This window comes from Felis catus, chromosome A3, assembly GCF_018350175.1.
Source record: "Felis catus isolate Fca126 chromosome A3, F.catus_Fca126_mat1.0, whole genome shotgun sequence".
Lineage (NCBI taxonomy): Eukaryota > Metazoa > Chordata > Mammalia > Carnivora > Felidae > Felis > Felis catus.
Window position 1 is genome coordinate 49,565,528 of NC_058370.1, and position 16,919 is coordinate 49,582,446.

The window sequence follows — 16,919 nt, forward strand, 5'->3', positions numbered from 1 at the left end:
CCATCTCAAAGCATCTTTAAAGGGACAGTTAGGAAGGTGAGGTGTTGTGAGGGGTGCCCCTCACTTAGTGGTCTAATGAGTATAAGTGACTTCCCCTTGGAGGCTTTTCCAGCCACTCACTGCTAGCTAAAATATACTGAAGACCAAAGCAGCCAAAACAGGCCAGCATATATCTACATCATGAACTGGCAGGACAGAAAGCACCCGACTTTGGAGGGCACTTACCCTCCAGCTGGGTATTCTTCTGACAGGGAGCCATACACCCAAGTTCTCTCCACTGCCTCTGAGGCTCAGCATGCACACAGCAGCACCTGGGCAGGTGGGGTGAGGCAGAGTGCTGGGACCACTGCCCACAGCACTTCAAAAGAAGGGAGTCGAGGTTAGGGATGGAGGTGTTGTGTTGAGGAGTTGGGAGAAGGAGGGGACCACTGTGAGGTGGGAGGCACTAGGGTCCTCGTAAAAGACAGGGATTGAGCTGGCATTAGAAAGTGCAAGGCTGGGCCACAGAGACACCCTGGAGCTTGTAGACAGAGGCTTCACTCAGAGAAGACAGCCCTCCCAGCCACCTTGTGTAACCCTGGGTTCAAATGCAGAGCCCCTCATGTTGGACTTCTTCCTCTCCAGGTCTCTTCAAACTACAGGCAAAGTACACTGTTGCCTTTAAAAAAAATACAACTTGATAATTCATAGGAAACAGAAAATCAACATTAAATATGTATGACAACTTAGTACACAGTTATAAACTCGATCAGTGTGAACATCATAATGAATTATCCTTTGGCTTCCTTCAGTGAGGACAGAACTACTTTAATAATCCAAATCCTCATTCATTTTTGCTGGCTCGCCGCCTTCTGGTCATTTAATTCAGGGACAGTAATGGCAACTATGCCACAAGACATTTAATTTATTCGATGACTCTGAAGGCCATCCTTTCATAAAGATAAATGAGTTCACCCGGCCCTGTTGATCCCATACATACATTAACAAGGTGGCAGGAACACCACCTTGGACACAGACAAGGGGACAAGAAGACACAGCAAATGAAGGGATGACCCCCTGCTAGCTCCCAGTCAGTCCTCATTTACATTTAAATACGGATCAGAGCACAGGCGGCCAGGCCTCTCCTGAAAAGTATTACTAACCCTCCAGTCCCACTGGCCAACGTGGTATCACCTGGCCTCAAGGTCAAAGACGAGAATGCACACATGTCTGGGGTAGAGCAGCCTCACAGTACCACTGCTCCAAGCTGAGCTGCATTTGAACTCCCCCTGCCTAGCCAAGAGCTAGGGCTGACCTTCCCTCTGGGAACAGAGAAGGAAGCCTCACAGTTTAATCTCAAAACTCTCAGGTTTCAACACTAACCTATCCCCACAATTTTCAAAACATCATTTGAAATCTTGTCCTACAGGGATGCCTGGGTGGCTCAGTAGGTTAAGAGTCAGTCTGACTTTGGCTCAGGTCATGATCTCACGGTTATTGGGTTCGAACCCGGCATTGGGCTCTGTGCTGACAACTCAGAGCCTGAAGCCTGCTTCAGATTCTGTGTCTCCCTCTCTTTCTGCCCCTCCCCTGCTTGCACTCTGTCTCTCTCAAAAATGAATAAACATTAAATTTTTTTTTAAATAAAATCTCTTCTTATAAAGTAAACAAAGAGAAGTCTTAGAACTAAGGCAAACCAGCTACCGAAGATGCCAGTTGGCCGTGGGCCCCCAACCTCAGGCGTCTGCAAACCTTCTCTACTTGGGGAGCCTCAGGGACCAAACTCCAGGTGGAAATGGGACATCTGCTGTTTTATTACTTCCAATCTGCTTTATGTACTACACCTCATAGAAAACAATGCTTTAAATAACTCTTACACCAGCCATGGTCACAACAGAAGAGGCTGGGCCAGTGAGCCAGTGTCAGGCTATTCTGATTTTTGGAAGACAAGAGCTGGAATACCTGTGTCCTCCATAGAGATATATCTACCAATCATACTCTCGCAGACGTTTTTTGTTCTGGCCGCCCCTGAGCAGGCCCTGAGGGCACACTGTTTGTTCCATCAATGCACTTTGGCCCTATCAAAGATTTCTCTCCAGACTGACCTGGGAAGTGATGCCAGAGAGCCATTTGGTAGGATTCAAACAGATGAAACTAAACACCCACACAGAGATGGTGTAACTTACTGCAGGGAGCAGATGTCAGCCAGTGATGCCCTGAAGTCTCGTCTTGCCAACCCAATTTTACCTGCTGTTTTCAACTTAGAGCTTTACTCTGACTAGGAGAGAATGACTGATACAGAGGGAAGCTGTGATACCATCTAATGTTATTGTCACTGAGAAATGTAAAGTTAAGTACCTGGGATTCTAAGACATACCAGAAATAGGACTGAAGAGAAGAAATACTAATTGCTCAAGGTCTTGAAACTGAGCAAAACCAGTCCAAATTCTAACAGTCTTGCCCTGAGTGTTCTAGCGCTTTCCCCAGCCATGCCTCCTCACTAACTATACACAGGCTCTAAGGGATTCAGCTCTACTGTCCCTTCTCCAGGGGTGCAGACAGGCCCCAGCCATGACGGGTGCCTCCCCAACTGCCATGGGGGCCACCTGTGAAGCTTGAAACTATGATGATGCCAGGCCACTCTAGAAGACCAGGAACCCCAGAGGACTCTGATGTGCAGCCAAGGTCCAACCCCTGGGCTGGGCAGTGACCACCAAAAGGCCAGGTCCTGGGAACACCACCCTGCCTCCTCATCTCCCAGCTTCCCCGGCACATTTTATAGTCAGAGCACGGTTTCTGGCCCAGCAGTGTACTGGCCCTGTGTTCCCAGTGACTTTGGGAAAATCACTCCCCCCAGCTTCCATTCCCCTATAAAATGAGGCCACATCTCTTTCCATCAGTAAAAGGTCAGTGTATGTGAAAACCCCTTTTTTTTTAATTTATTTAAAAAATAAATTAACTCAACACTTTCAGAGAGAGAAAGCACTCATTGGGGGAGGGACAGAGAGAGAGGGAGAGAGAGAGAATCCCAAGCAGGCACCATGCTGTTAGCACAGCACCCAACACAAGGCTCAACTCCAACTCAGGAACCATGAGATGATGACCTGAGCCGAAATCAAGAGTCAGACGCTTAACTGACTGAGCCACCCAGGAGTCCCTGTGAAAACACTTTCTAAACTACAGACCACTCTGCAAATGCATGTTGATGATAAAAATCTCAAAACAGGGCCTCTGTCATATGAAAGGCAATAAGTGAATCCTGACAGAATTTTTGTAATAGATAATAAAGAAGCACACAATGAATGAATCACTTAATTTAATTTTAAAAGCATGTTAGTAATTCACATTAGTGCAAATCTGCTTCATGTTTACAACAAAAGCACACCACATACTTAAACCTAACAAGGCTATATTTTGTACCTCACCATGGCAAATTACCAGATAAAACACAGCAAATGACACTTTGAGACAGAAAATCAAAATCTGAGTCAAAATCAAGACTCCTTTGCTGAAAACTCTGGAAAGCAATTTACCAGCTTCTCTGCACTGCTAAAAAGTAAGCACTAAAACCAAAGCCCTCTGTTCTCAATCAAGAAGTCCACTTATATATGCTCCTCACATTTAAATTGTTTTTTATGGCAGAATGATCAGGCTTTCCCTTTTCCTGTACAGCTGATGTATGGGATGCACCATTATCTACTAAGAAGTATTTAATAATCACTACTCAACTTTCTTTCCTATAAAGTAATATAAATAACATTAAGTCATTCACCTAATACATTCTGCATTGCATCAACCGGACTGAAGCCAATCTCTGACCCTGTGCTACTGCTGCTGCACATAAAGCCATCCCTGAACAGGTAACACCAGATGAGCCAACCACCAGATCCTGCCTGTTTCCCCTAAAATGAGGCCAGCCCAGCACATGGGAGGAGGGTGGCCGCTGTTGGGAAAGGGAATGAAGGGATTAGTGCCAGCTAGTGCAACACCACATAATTGGTTGAGATTTTACCACAGCTATCAATCCTCTTTGAATTTTAATATCATTACCTATTGAAAATACTTCCTTTGTTAAGTTACTTAAAACAATTCCACAGAGACGATCTCCTATGGATTCTCACAAACAGGACAGAAAGGAACAGATATTAGGCCCATTTTGTAGCCTGGAAACAGGAACACAGTATGACATCAACAAGCCCAAGAATAAAGCACTGCCAGGAGGCAACGGCTGGAGGGGCTGCCCTGTGCCCTGAGCCAGTCAGATGGACTGCTTGTCCCTAAACAAGGTCCTGACCAAAATGATCCTCTTATCAGCCCTCAATGGAATCAAATTCCAGTCCCTGTTAACATAATTATATTAGAGAAAAACTCCCAGGCAACACCATCAAAAAAGATTAATCAGCAGAAAAGTCAATTTAATTATCATTATTACATGGGTTCCCCTGACAAAATTAGGACCAGTGTACAGGCATACCTGTCAGGATATACAGCAACTTCAGGCTTGTGACCCTCTAGCAAATGGCACTAGCATGTGCACTATTCATCTGTGGGCCTAGTGGTGAGGAACAAAGGTATGTAAACAGGACTTGCCTAAATTCTCCCCTGCAGTACCCAGCTGCTGGATCATTCCATCAACGTGGTAAGTTGTTCACAGAGAAGAGCCCAGGGAGTCCTGAGCTGCTGCTTCTATGAATTTACTCGGGTCCTTGCCTTTAAATGGTTATAGGGACTCAGGAGTCTTGAAAAGCCTCTGGTTCAGAGTGGGGCAGGCTGGAGGGTGTGAGCTATGGAAGGGAACACCCAGGATCAAGGTCCCAAGTCCCACACAACTCTACATCTAGAGTTAGAATATGGCTCTAAGGTCTTTACTTACATAGCTCCGCCCACTGGCCTCAACACGTTTGCACTGAGCTCTCCTTGCCCTTCCCATGCCCCTCCCCCAAAGACAGGTATTACCCCATTTTACAGTAAAGACACTGAGGCTGGCAGGACAGCCAGTAGCAAAAACAAGATCCTTAGACAGCTCATCTACGCTCTATCCACCAAACCTTGAGGCCTGTTATAAGTGTATGAAGTCTCCTAAGTCCTAGAGAATCACTGTACTTAGAAAGGTTTTTTTTTTAACAGAAAATAGTTTCACATGGACTTATCCTCCCTATGGCAAATTATGCTTCCCTCTAAATGCAATGTCAAACCCAGGGGAGAGGTATCCCACAGGGGCCCAGACATCCACAGGGTCTCACTGTCCACTTCCAAGGACTGGCAGGTGCAGGTGGAAAGGGCTGTGTGCATAGTACCTCCTGGAATAGGAGTGGTGCCCAGTGTGAGGACTCCTGGCACAGCTACAGTCAGGCTGGCTAAACAGACTGAAGGTTGAGTCTGCAGAGGAAGGGGGCCCTGAAGGAGCCCAGGTATAGGTGCCCATCATGCTCGTGCACTTCACTGATGTAGGAGGCCACCTGCCCGTCGGGATCGTGCAAGCTTCTCCGGAACGCCCCGCTGTCGCTGAGTTCTAGAACAAGGCTGTACCGTGGCACAAACTTCATCACAGTCTCCTGACTAAACAGCTGGGAAGGAAACGGCATGAGGAGAGGTTAGTTTCTGACCAAGGGAGTGGTGTGAGCAGATCCAATTTGCTAAAAACAAGACCAAAGGCCCAAAATGGAATCACTTATGCTCAGTCCCACATCACTAAACCAGATCTAACTTACTTACAGTTTGGGCTCTCCCAGAAATAGAATCTTACATGAGTCAATCAGAAATCTCCTGTTCAGCACTAGCAAGGTAATGTGCCTGACAGACCCCTTCCATCCCCTAAAGGAAAACAGCCCGGCAATAATCAACCTGGGTTTTTTTGTTTTTGTTTTCCCAGTGTAACCCCCTTGTTCCCACCTCTTCCTGCCTGGAAGTCTTTCATTTTGTACAGTTCCTCCAAACTCCTATCTGCTCGACTAGATGCTGCCCGAATCAGGAGTCACTGATCAAAGCCAATAAGATCTTTGACATTTACTCAGTTAAATTTTACTTTTAACAGATGCCACAGCTACTCGCCATCTCATAAGGACCCAGCTCTTCCAGTGACAGGGAAGCCACATAGAATAAACCAGCTCCCTGCCCTTGGCACAGGACCTGCCACCCCACAGGCATCCCCCACCTCTGCCCCCATGCAGATCAGGCCAAGGAGCCTCCTGTCATGTGCACCCAGAGGCAAGACTAGCCCAGCACAAGGATTACAGCTTTCTAACAGCCCTCTGCATGGTACCCGTTAGACCCAATGCAGGCACTACTCCAAACAACCCAGCTGAACCCAGAGAAGGGTTCAGGGCTCCCCACATCTGACAAAGACACAACACTGAAGCCAATGTCCAGACTGACATGGACTCCAGCACAGCTTAACCAGAATGAACGCCAAGCTCTCAGACTAAGTTTAACACATTTCAAACATGCAAGGTGCAAATGATGGAGACATGACGGCAGTTTGTGTTGATGAGAAAAGACCTGGACAAGTTAAATGAGCATGTCCCTGCCCCCTGAGCCCTGGCAGCTCTGCTCAAGGCCAGAGTACAGATGGAGGAAAACCCCTCCATGCTAAGCAAGGCACCGTCTAGCAGCCTCCTGACTCAGCCAGGTCAAGGGCCACATGGGGCTACTGAAGGGTTTTAAGAGCAGAGAAACCAGAGGGTGAAATATGAAATTTCTGGCACAGCAGGACACTAGGGAGGAAATGATGCCAGTACGCGACTGCATAAGGCCAATGAGCGCAAATTAATAGGCAGATGTCTACCTCTTTTTAATTTTTTTTAATGTATTCATTTTTGAGAGAGAGAAAGAGACAGAGTGAGTGGGGGAGAGGCAGAGAAAGGGAGAGAGAGAATCCCAAGCAGACTCCGTACTGTCAGCACAGACAGGGGGCTTGAACTCAAAAAACCATGAGATCATGACCTTAGCCACAACCAAGAGTTGGATGCTTAACTGACTGAGCCACCCAGGCACCCCTATCTACCTCTTAATGTAAGGGGAAACAGCCAAACAACTGCACGTGTCCAGTGGATAATGTCTCCTAGACAAAGGAGAAACCTTGCAAAGGTCCAAACAGACATACAAGTTGACTGAGTTCTAAAAAGTTTTATGGCAACCAAAGTTACATTATAACTTAAAACACTCCATAAGACTTCCCACGGCCTGTGAAATGCCATCTCACTTCAGTGTTAGGTCCTCCCTTTTCTGCTCTATCTTATCCCTAAGACATCTCACCCTCTCTCTTTGGTTTAAGTTGCTTTCCCAGAAAGCCCTCAAATCTTCGCCCCAATTTCTAACCCCCAGTGCTGAAACTTCCCCACCCAGACTTTCTAAAAGCTCTTCAAACTCAACAGACTCCCCAGCAGAGGAGACCAGGCCCCTGACACCAGCTGCTGATGCCAAGAACCCTGCCCTCATGCCTGATCCCTTCTCTCCAAGCCATGCAAGCCGGGCTCCATGGGGTCTTATCATGTGTATGTACCTCCCACCCCAGGCTCTGCCCTACCACCCTTCCTGGCTGCCGCAGCCTCCTCCACGCCAAGCTCCTCACAGCCAGTGGAGCCATGGCACAGGCTGCTCTCCACACAGCAGCTTCAGTTGTCACTTTAAAATTTCCTTTGTGCTATATCACTCCCCACCCAAACAATTCAGTCAAGAAGTGACTTGTGAAACCCAGCAGGGTAGGTGTGTGCAGAGGCTGGAACCACAGTGGCCTAGACCAAGAGTCAGTCTTAGCAGAGTGAGGGACAGTCCACGCTGGGGGTAAGGAGAGGGCAGTGGCATGAAGCAGGGCATCAGAACCCAGGCAGGGTGAGACATGTTCCTACAGTGGGGTGATCAGGCACAGGCTGGCAGAGCTCAGGCAGAGTGAGGAGGGTGTTTGTTTGGGGACGACTTGGTGCAGGTACCAGAGCCTCTGAGAGGAAAGGCAAGCCCCTCACATGGCTGGGAGGAGGAAGAAGGCCCAGTGTAGGATGCTAGAGCTCTAGCAGGACCCATGATGGAGGGACAATGGTCAGATTGGTGATGTCTGGGGAATCTGATCAAATAGGTAGGAAAGATAATAGGATCTAGGTTTCTCACTACTAGAGAAGGGAAATACAAATACGGAAGTGGAGAAAACTAGAATAAATCCTGTGGTATGAGACTGGAAGCAGCAATACCAGCATTACTTACCAGCATCAATTTAAATAAACAGATGGCAAATAAACATGTGTGAACATGTGTACATACACTGTATATACGGTTGACCCCAGAACAACACCGGTTTGAACTGCAGCAGGTCCACCTATATGCAGATTTGTTTTGATAAATATAGTGCTATAAATGTATTTTCTCTTCCTTACAATTTTAATATTTTTTTCTCTAGTTTACTTTATTGTAAGAATACAGTATATAATACATATAACACATAAATTATATGTTAATCAATTGTTTGTTATCATTGAGGCTTCTGGTCAACAGGCTGTTGGTAGTTAAGTCTTTGGGGAGTCAAAGGTTATAGGCATATTTTCAACTGCACAGGGGCCAGTGTCCCTAACCCCCATGTTGTTCAACGGTCAAATGTATTGATAAATGTATGAATACACATGCATATATTCCCTGGTTTTGTCTATTGAGGGAGCCTGGTGGCAGTGATACACCAAAAGCAATGAGCATAAGCAACACCAGATCCCCTCTAGAAGGAACCAGGGCTCCTTGGAGAAATGGTTGATTACAGAGCTGGAACATGGAAAATACTCGAACATGGAAAATACAAGATGAGCCTAAACACTGTATGGTGCCAGAAAGTAAGGAACCACTCCAAAAATGTTAGGAATATGTGCAAAGGTCAGGGAGCCACACTGAAGGGGCTCCCACTGGCCATAGCCAGACAATTTGAGCCTCAAAATAAATAATGATAGTAATAGACTATAATCCATTGAATAAAAAAGACAACCATGAGATCATACCGATGTTTACTTATTTAGAAAGTACTTCTTCACAAAATATGTGTTAATTACTAGTGGAAAAAGAGTGACTTCACAGTGGAGAAGCCTGGCATTCACCACAGAATCAAGTGGCCAACACTGCCACCACCAGCATGGGACAAGCTGACATTATGTGCCTCCTCACAGGACACACTGAGAACACAACTTCACTTCATGGTCTTCCTGCCAGAGATGCATAACCTAAATCTAATCATTAGAAATGCCAGATGACCCAAATGGAAGTATACTCTGCAACATAACTGACCTGTAATTCTCAAAAAGATCAAGACTAAGGCACTGTTCCAGACTGAAGGAGAATAAAGAGATGTGACAAGTCAAGGCCACTCCTTGTCCTGAGTTGAATCCTCTGTTACGACATCACCAGGGTAACTCCCAAAACTCAAATGGGGTCTGTGGATTGGATGGCCACCACTATCCATGTAAGTTTCCTGTTTCAGTGGGTGGTCATGGGGAGAATGTCCTTATTACAGGAAAATCACAAAAGTATCTGAGGATGCAGGGCATCAGGTCAGCAACTTATTGCAATAGTTCAAGGACAAAAGTCCTTTGCTGCTCTTCTAAGTCTGATACTGTCTCAAAACTAAAAACACAGAAAAACTAAAAACATACCAAAATCTTCAATGACTTCAATCACATTTAGAATAAAATCTAGCCTCTTTTTCACATCTGCAAGGCCTGTGGTCCTCTCCCATTGCACTCAATCTGCCGTCTCTGCGGCCACACAAAGGTGCTGAGCTCTCCCGCACCAGGAACATGTGTCACCACTCTGGCTCCTTCTCACACCTGTGGTCTCAGCTCCCTGAGCACACATCCTTCCACAGTAATTCTGAGAGCCTACCGTGTGCCAGACACTGTTCTAGGTGCTGCGAACACAGGAGCGAACTAAAGATGGAGCATGTGTTCTGTCATGCGAAGAGACAAACCACCACCCCCATCACCACATCACATCCTTGCTGTGGGAAGACGGACAGGCACAGAATTGGAGTACTCACTACAGTCAGTATGGGCATTATGTGCATATTCTCATTACATTTTTCAGTACCTAATGAAATAGAACAATGCTATTATTCTTTCCCCTTGAAAGATGGAGGAATTGAGGCAGAGAGAGATCATATCATCTGCCCAGGGTCCCACAACTGGTCTGGCCTTCTTCAAAACTCCCGTCCTTCCCACCTCACTATTCTGCCTCCTCTTAGGTCCCAGTAGGAACAGATGGTGGCTCTGGAACCAACAAAGTGAAGAGGAAGAATGTGTTATTTCTAAACAGATCAGGATTATCCACAGTGACACACTGAATTTGGAACAAAACTGAAGGCCATGGGCCAGCCCGACAGAGCAGGTACCCACAGCCCCTCAGCAGGGCCCAGACAAAGGGCCCAGCAGTACAGAGACTCAGTAATTGCTGCCTAGTACCTTTCAGGGCCTTAAGTTACAATTATTTTAACATCTATTCAATATTCAATATCCAATATCAATTTCAAACATCTATTCGGTCTGCGAAATGGAGCTTGTTAGAAATGAAGGTTTCTGCATGATGGAAGTACCTATATCAGCAGGTTGCTCATCCAGTATAAAACATATAGAATTACACTGAGTACATTTCATGGAACTCACTGGGGAAAAAGGCTTTTGTAAAGGATCTGTGACTGGCCATTGGTGGGGGTAGGTGATTTTTTTTTTTAATGAAAAAGTTTGGTTGCTAAGAGGTCAAAGGTCAAGATCTGGTACAGGGTGCAGGAGAGATCAGGATGTGAATGACAGAAAGTTCCAGAAGGTAGGAGGACGCAGGGTGGGATGGGGCCAAGGTAAGTGTGTGCCTGATGACCATTTGAGAAGCAGCAGTATGGTCTGCAGGGGCCCCATATGAAGGCCTAGTTGCAGGATCTGTGGAAAGGGGAGGTATGGAGGGGGCAGGCATGACTGACAGACCATGATGGTGAGGTGACAACAAAACCAGAAGGAAAATATCAAAGGGTTCAAATGTTTCAATTTACATTTCAGGCTGAATAATAAAATATGTTTTAAAGAAGTCACTAACAGTACTAAATATGATCAGAATGAGAATTTTTAAAGCTACGAAGGTCAAAAAAAGATCGTAATTAGATACATTTTCATTTTGTTTTTTGGAATTGTAGTTTTCATACTTACCTTAAAAATCATTCTTTTAATATAGGGTCTCTCAGATAAGAAATCCAACATAGAAAACCCAGGATTGGAGCGAATGGTCCCCATGCCGACCCAGTACCCGCCAGAGCTGCTAGGTCGGATGTTGTCTGGAAATCCAGGCAGGTTCTCCACGAACAGATCAGCCCCTCCCTTCATCAGGCCAGACACGTAGAATCTGAAAAATTCACCCAAGCAGGTAGTGAGCAGAAGCCCCCGGATTTATGGAAAAATTTTAGCCAAGCACCAAAATTGTCTTGGTTCGAATCAATTTATGGAAACAACTATAAACCTGTCCATCATGAACAAAAGCACAGCTGATGACAGGGGCCCCTGCCCTGGGCCCAACTAGATGCAGTTGCAGGAAGATGGCCCACCTAATGGATAAAGGGACCCAGGATGCATGCAATCAGCATTAAATTGAGACTCTCCAAGGCTGCAACTTTTCAAGCAGGGGGAGAAGGAAAACGCATTCCTGAATTTTACTGCTTTCCTTATCACACAAAGGAGAAGGTAACCTGCCGCATCTCAGATCATGTAGGTTGATGTCTCCCAGCCCATCCCAGGCCAGGCCACAGTGAGCTCTGGCCACCCCGACAGCTCAGTGGGTACCGCACGTACCTTCTTATCCTTGCCATTGTTGTCTCGGCCACCAGGACAAAGTCCTCTGCAGGAGAAAGCTGCACTCCGTTGGGGAACCGCAACTGGTCCAGTAAAACCTTCACTTCCTGGGTCTTGGTGTCATACTCTAGCAGGCTGCAGGGCGCCAACAGCTAAGACTCACGTGGGAGAGTTCGTGGCCTTGCCCCATTGGAGCCTTGCTCCCCTCTGAGCCTGGGGCAGAGGCCTGCAGAAGGGAATCCTCCTTACACTGCAGTGACAAGGCCCCTGATGGTTCTCTGCCCAGACCTGGCTCCAGGCTGCCCCTGGAGGCCTTCCCATCTGAAGCAGACCCAGGCATCCTCTTCCTGAGAACCCCCTAGTCAGTTTTCTCGCTGAGCTGGAATCTGGCTCAGCACCAGGGAGGGCCCCCATGGCTCCAGCCTCACAGGAGTTCCCCTTTGGAGGGATGACCTGAAACCCAGGCCAGGCTGCACAGTCCCGCCTAGAGTGCCAACCGACCACATGCTCAGATGGACTGGCCTGTTTTAATTTCATTTTTCAAAGAGAAAGTGTGAACATCTTGCTCTGTTGTGTTGCATCCATCACCCATTTCCAGAAGCCATTAATATCCTATCTCAAAAGCTGCAATATTATGCTCAGAAACACTCCAATGACTCCCACAAATAAGCTCTGTGAAGTCACCCTGACTGACTGATGATCTCATTGAGCAGAAGGTCTGAAATAAACACTCACCGCCCATCATCTGTTCCCTCCATAACCAGAAGCAGGTAATCTCGTCTCTGCCATTTGCTGCTAGAATCTGTAAAGTAAATCTTCCTCCCATCCTGAGTTACTGTAAGATCATTCACAAAGGACATTTTCCTCCCCTCTATCGGTGTCTCAGAGGAGAGCAGCAGCTTCACCTCACCTGAGGTAAGAAGGAAGAAAAGAAGGGAGGGAGAGAAGACCTGTTTTCATTCCAAGAAATTGTATCTCAATGATCTCAAAATATTAATCAGCTTACCTGATTTAAAAGGAAAAACTAAAATGAGCTTCTCTCACATGCCAGTAGATTTATTCCCTTACAGTTAAAACCCAGTGCTTTCCTTTCTTTCATCTGTTAGGTGATAAATTTTTTTAAACTAACTTCATTAAAGGCAGAATCCTCCCTCTAAGGATGAGGACCTCTTCCTTTTATCAAGACAAACTGACTTTTAAAAATCTATTATGAGTCTTAGGGGCGCCTGGGTGGCTCAATCGGTTGAGCATCCGACTTCAGCTCAGGTCATAATCTCATGGTTTGTGAGTTCAAACCCTGTGTATCAGCACAGAGCCTGCTTTGGATCCTCTATTCCTCATTCTCTGTTCTTCCCCCATTCTTTCCCTCCCTCTCTCTCTCTCCCTCCCCCTCTCCCCCCCAAAAAGAAAAGAAAAATAATAATCTATTACAAGTCTTAGACAAAAGGCAACTTTCTTTTCATTTGCTTGAGAGAAATACAAAATGTTCCATTCACCTGGTTTTAAGTAAAGAAATAGTGATGGTGGTAAACTTTTAAAAATAGGAAAACAACCATTTATGGAATGATAAGCTCTCTCTTTGTATAATCTCATTTAAACCCTCACACGATCCCCCAAGGTAGGCACTACCATTAGCCCTGTATCATGGATGGGTAAACTGCACAGAGAGGCTGAGGCAGCTGCATAGTCACACAGCCAGCAAACAGGTCCCAGGTACTACCCACAATAACAAATTCCTCCATCATACAAACTCCCCTGCTGAAGCACATAGAGAAAAACAGGAGGAACAGGTGGACAAAGAACAAATGAAAAGACAGACACAGAAAACAAACAGACGAGATACAGAGAGACACAGAAAAACAAAGATAGAGGAGTTCTAACTTTTTAAGGATAAGATCCTGCAGCTAAAAAACAAATAGGAAATTGGGATATATGACAAATACCATCATGTAACTGATACATGATACACGTAGGCATTACTTGCAGTACTATTCAATGAATAAGAAAATAATACAAAGTTTCCAGTAGTCTTACTGAAAAAATATCATTAAATCCACTTATGTACATATTGTTCAAAACATCTGAAGTCACCACAGAAGGAAAGAAGACATTGTTACATACGTTTCCATGGATTTACTTCAAATAGTCCCTTATACGCATCAGCCACAAAAAGGGTTCCATTGGGCCCTGCCCGGATGCCCAGGGGCCTCCCACAAGCAGGCTCATCATCTCGGGTTTCTAGAGAAACAAATGGTAGGAATCAGTGGCTGGTCCCAGGTTCTACCTGTGTCTCCAAGCATCTCATCCATCCCGTACTAAATATATGTCAAGCTGTTCAGAACAAAAAAGACCATGGCTTTAGAGACAGATGTATACCCTAGCGTTCCAGCCCCCTCAGAACTTATGACAACTGTCTGGTGTATCCAGAGAGACCAACTGAGAACATGGATCTGAACATATGAACAACTGGCACCCGAGAATCACATTCATATCAGCACCCTGAGACTTGGACAGTTAACTCAGGGACATCATCAGGCCCCAGGCCCCAACTCTAGAACCCCCACCCCGGAATCTCAGGAATTGTGAGTTTAATCCCAATAGCCTGACCTGAACACTGTGCCCATCTATGGCACTGCCAGTTGTCCCTCCACCTGGCTACTATTTTAATACCTTTTTAAATAGAGCTACTATTTTAATACCTTTTTAAAACCTGAGGCAATGCATATTTATTGCAGTGGTGTTCACTGCAGGGTTCCTTATGCAGAGGCACTTACTGCAAGGATTCTCACTGCAGGGATGCTTATGCAACATGCTTACTGCAGGGTGCTTTCTACAGGGTGCTATCTGCAGGGTTGCTTTCTGCAAGGTGCTTTCTGCAGGGTGCTCTCTGCAGGGTTGCTTACTGCAGGGTGCTCACTGCAGGGTTGTTTACTGTGGGGTGCTCATATTGCAGAGTTGTTTACTGCAGGCTGCTTACTGCAGGGTGCTTACTGGGGGGTTGCTTACTGCGGGGTACTCACTGCATGGTTGTTTACTGTGGGGTGCTCACTGCAGAGTTGTTTACTGCGGGGTGCTCACTGCGGGGTTGCTTACTGTGGAGTGCTCACTGCGGGATTGCTTACTGCAGGGTACTCACTGCGGGGTTGTTTACTATGGAGTACTCACTGTGGGGTGTTCACTGCAGGGTTGCTTACTGCAGGGTGCTCACTGTGGGGTTGTTTACTGCAGGGTGCTCTCTGCAGGGTTGCTTAGTGCGGGGTGCTCACTGCAGGGTTGTTTACTGTGGGGTGCTCATATTGCAGAGTTGTTTACTGCAGGCTGCTTACTGCAGGGTGCTTACTGGGGGGTTGCTTACTGCGGGGTACTCACTGCATGGTTGTTTACTGTGGGGTGCTCACTGCAGAGTTGTTTACTGCGGGGTGCTCACTGCGGGGTTGCTTACTGTGGAGTGCTCACTGCGGGATTGCTTACTGCAGGGTACTCACTGCGGGGTTGTTTACTATGGAGTACTCACTGTGGGGTGTTCACTGCAGGGTTGCTTACTGCAGGGTGCTCACTGTGGGGTTGTTTACTGCAGGGTGCTCTCTGCAGGGTTGCTTAGTGCGGGGTGCTCACTGCAGGGTTGTTTACTGTGGGGTGCTCATATTGCAGAGTTGTTTACTGCAGGCTGCTTACTGCAGGGTGCTTACTGGGGGGTTGCTTACTGCGGGGTACTCACTGCATGGTTGTTTACTGTGGGGTGCTCACTGCAGAGTTGTTTACTGCGGGGTGCTCACTGCGGGGTTGCTTACTGTGGAGTGCTCACTGCGGGATTGCTTACTGCAGGGTACTCACTGCGGGGTTGTTTACTATGGGGTACTCACTGTGGGGTGTTCACTGCAGGGTTGCTTACTGCAGGGTGCTCACTGTGGGGTTGTTTACTGCAGGGTGCTCTCTGCAGGGTTGCTTAGTGCACGGTGCTCACTGTAGGGTGCTCACTGCAGGATGCTCTCTACAGGGTTGTTTACTGCAGGATGCTTACTGCAGAGTGCTCTCTGAAGGGTTGTTTACTGTGGGGTGCTCACTATGGGGTTGCTTACTGCAGGGTGCTCACTGCAGGGTTGTTTATTGCAGGGTTGCTTACTGCCAGGTGCTTAGTGCAGGGAGCTCACTACAGGATCACTTACTTCATGGTACTCTCTGCTGGGTCGCTTACTGCAGGGTGCTTAGTGCAGGTGCTCTCTTCAGGGAGCTCTCTGTAGGATGCTTTCTGCAGGGTTGCTTACTGCAGGGTGCTTACTGCATGGTTACTTACTGCAGGGTGCTTTCTGCAGGGTTGCTTAGTGCAGGGTACTCTCTGCAGGTTGCTTACTGCAAGGTGCTTTCTGCAGGGTTTTTAAGGGTTGCTTACTGCATGGTTGCTTACCGCAGGGTGCTTACTGCAGGGTTGTTTACTGAGGGGTGCTTTCTGCCAGGTTGCTTACTGCAGAGTACTTTCTGCAGTGTACTTAGTGCATGGTTGCTTACTGCAAGGTGCTTTCTGCAGGGTTTTTAAGGATTGCTTACTGCAGGGTGCTTACTGCATTCAGGATTGCTTACTGCAGGGTTGTTTACTGCAGTAAAGGGGTGAGCGGTGCTTACTGCAGGGTGCTTTCTGCGGGGTGCTTACTGCAGGGTGCTTACTACAAGAATCCTTACTTCAAGACACTGACTGCAAGATCACTTACTGCCAAAATATGGAATGGAAAAGGCAGGTTAAAAAACTGGATATACAGTATGATTCCATCACAAAACCAGAGTATCTGTGAACAGAAAGATATCTGAAAAGCTATTCACTAGAACGTTAACAGTTACATCTGTGAAAACTCTGAGATGATTTTTACTTCCTTCTTTGTACCTTTGTGTTGTTTGCAAATGAAAATGCATCATTTTTACAAAAACATTCTACCTATTAAAAAACAGTAACTAGGCGCACCTGGGTGGTTCAGTGGGTTAAGCGTCCAACTTCGGCTCAGGTCATGATCTTGCAGTTTGTGGGTTCAAGCCCTGCGTCAGACTCTGTGCTGACAGCTCAGAGCCTGGAGCCTGCTTCAGATTCTGTGTCTCTCCCTTTGTCTCTGCCCCTCCCCCACTCACACACTAAGTCTCTCTCAAAAATAAACAAAC

The 16,919-nt window shown here is 46.6% G+C and overlaps 1 protein-coding gene across 2 annotated transcripts in view; it reads right to left on the bottom strand.

Annotated features, from left to right (window-relative positions):
• Positions 1–3,278: 3,278 nt before the first annotated feature.
• Positions 3,279–16,919, bottom strand: part of APMAP (adipocyte plasma membrane associated protein) — a 37,019-nt gene continuing 23,378 nt past the window's right edge. The window contains exons 5-9 of one of the 2 annotated variants that reach the window (XM_006930005.5): positions 13,896–14,012; positions 12,510–12,684; positions 11,775–11,909; positions 11,139–11,331; positions 3,279–5,546 (exon numbers count right to left, since the gene is read on the bottom strand). In XM_006930005.5, the coding sequence (XP_006930067.3) occupies positions 5,337–5,546; positions 11,139–11,331; positions 11,775–11,909; positions 12,510–12,684; positions 13,896–14,012 (830 nt within the window). In that variant the 3' untranslated portion in view covers positions 3,279–5,336. The remainder of the gene's footprint in view (positions 5,547–11,138; positions 11,332–11,774; positions 11,910–12,509; positions 12,685–13,895; positions 14,013–16,919) is intronic. The other variant, XM_045053954.1, reaches the window with a different exon arrangement.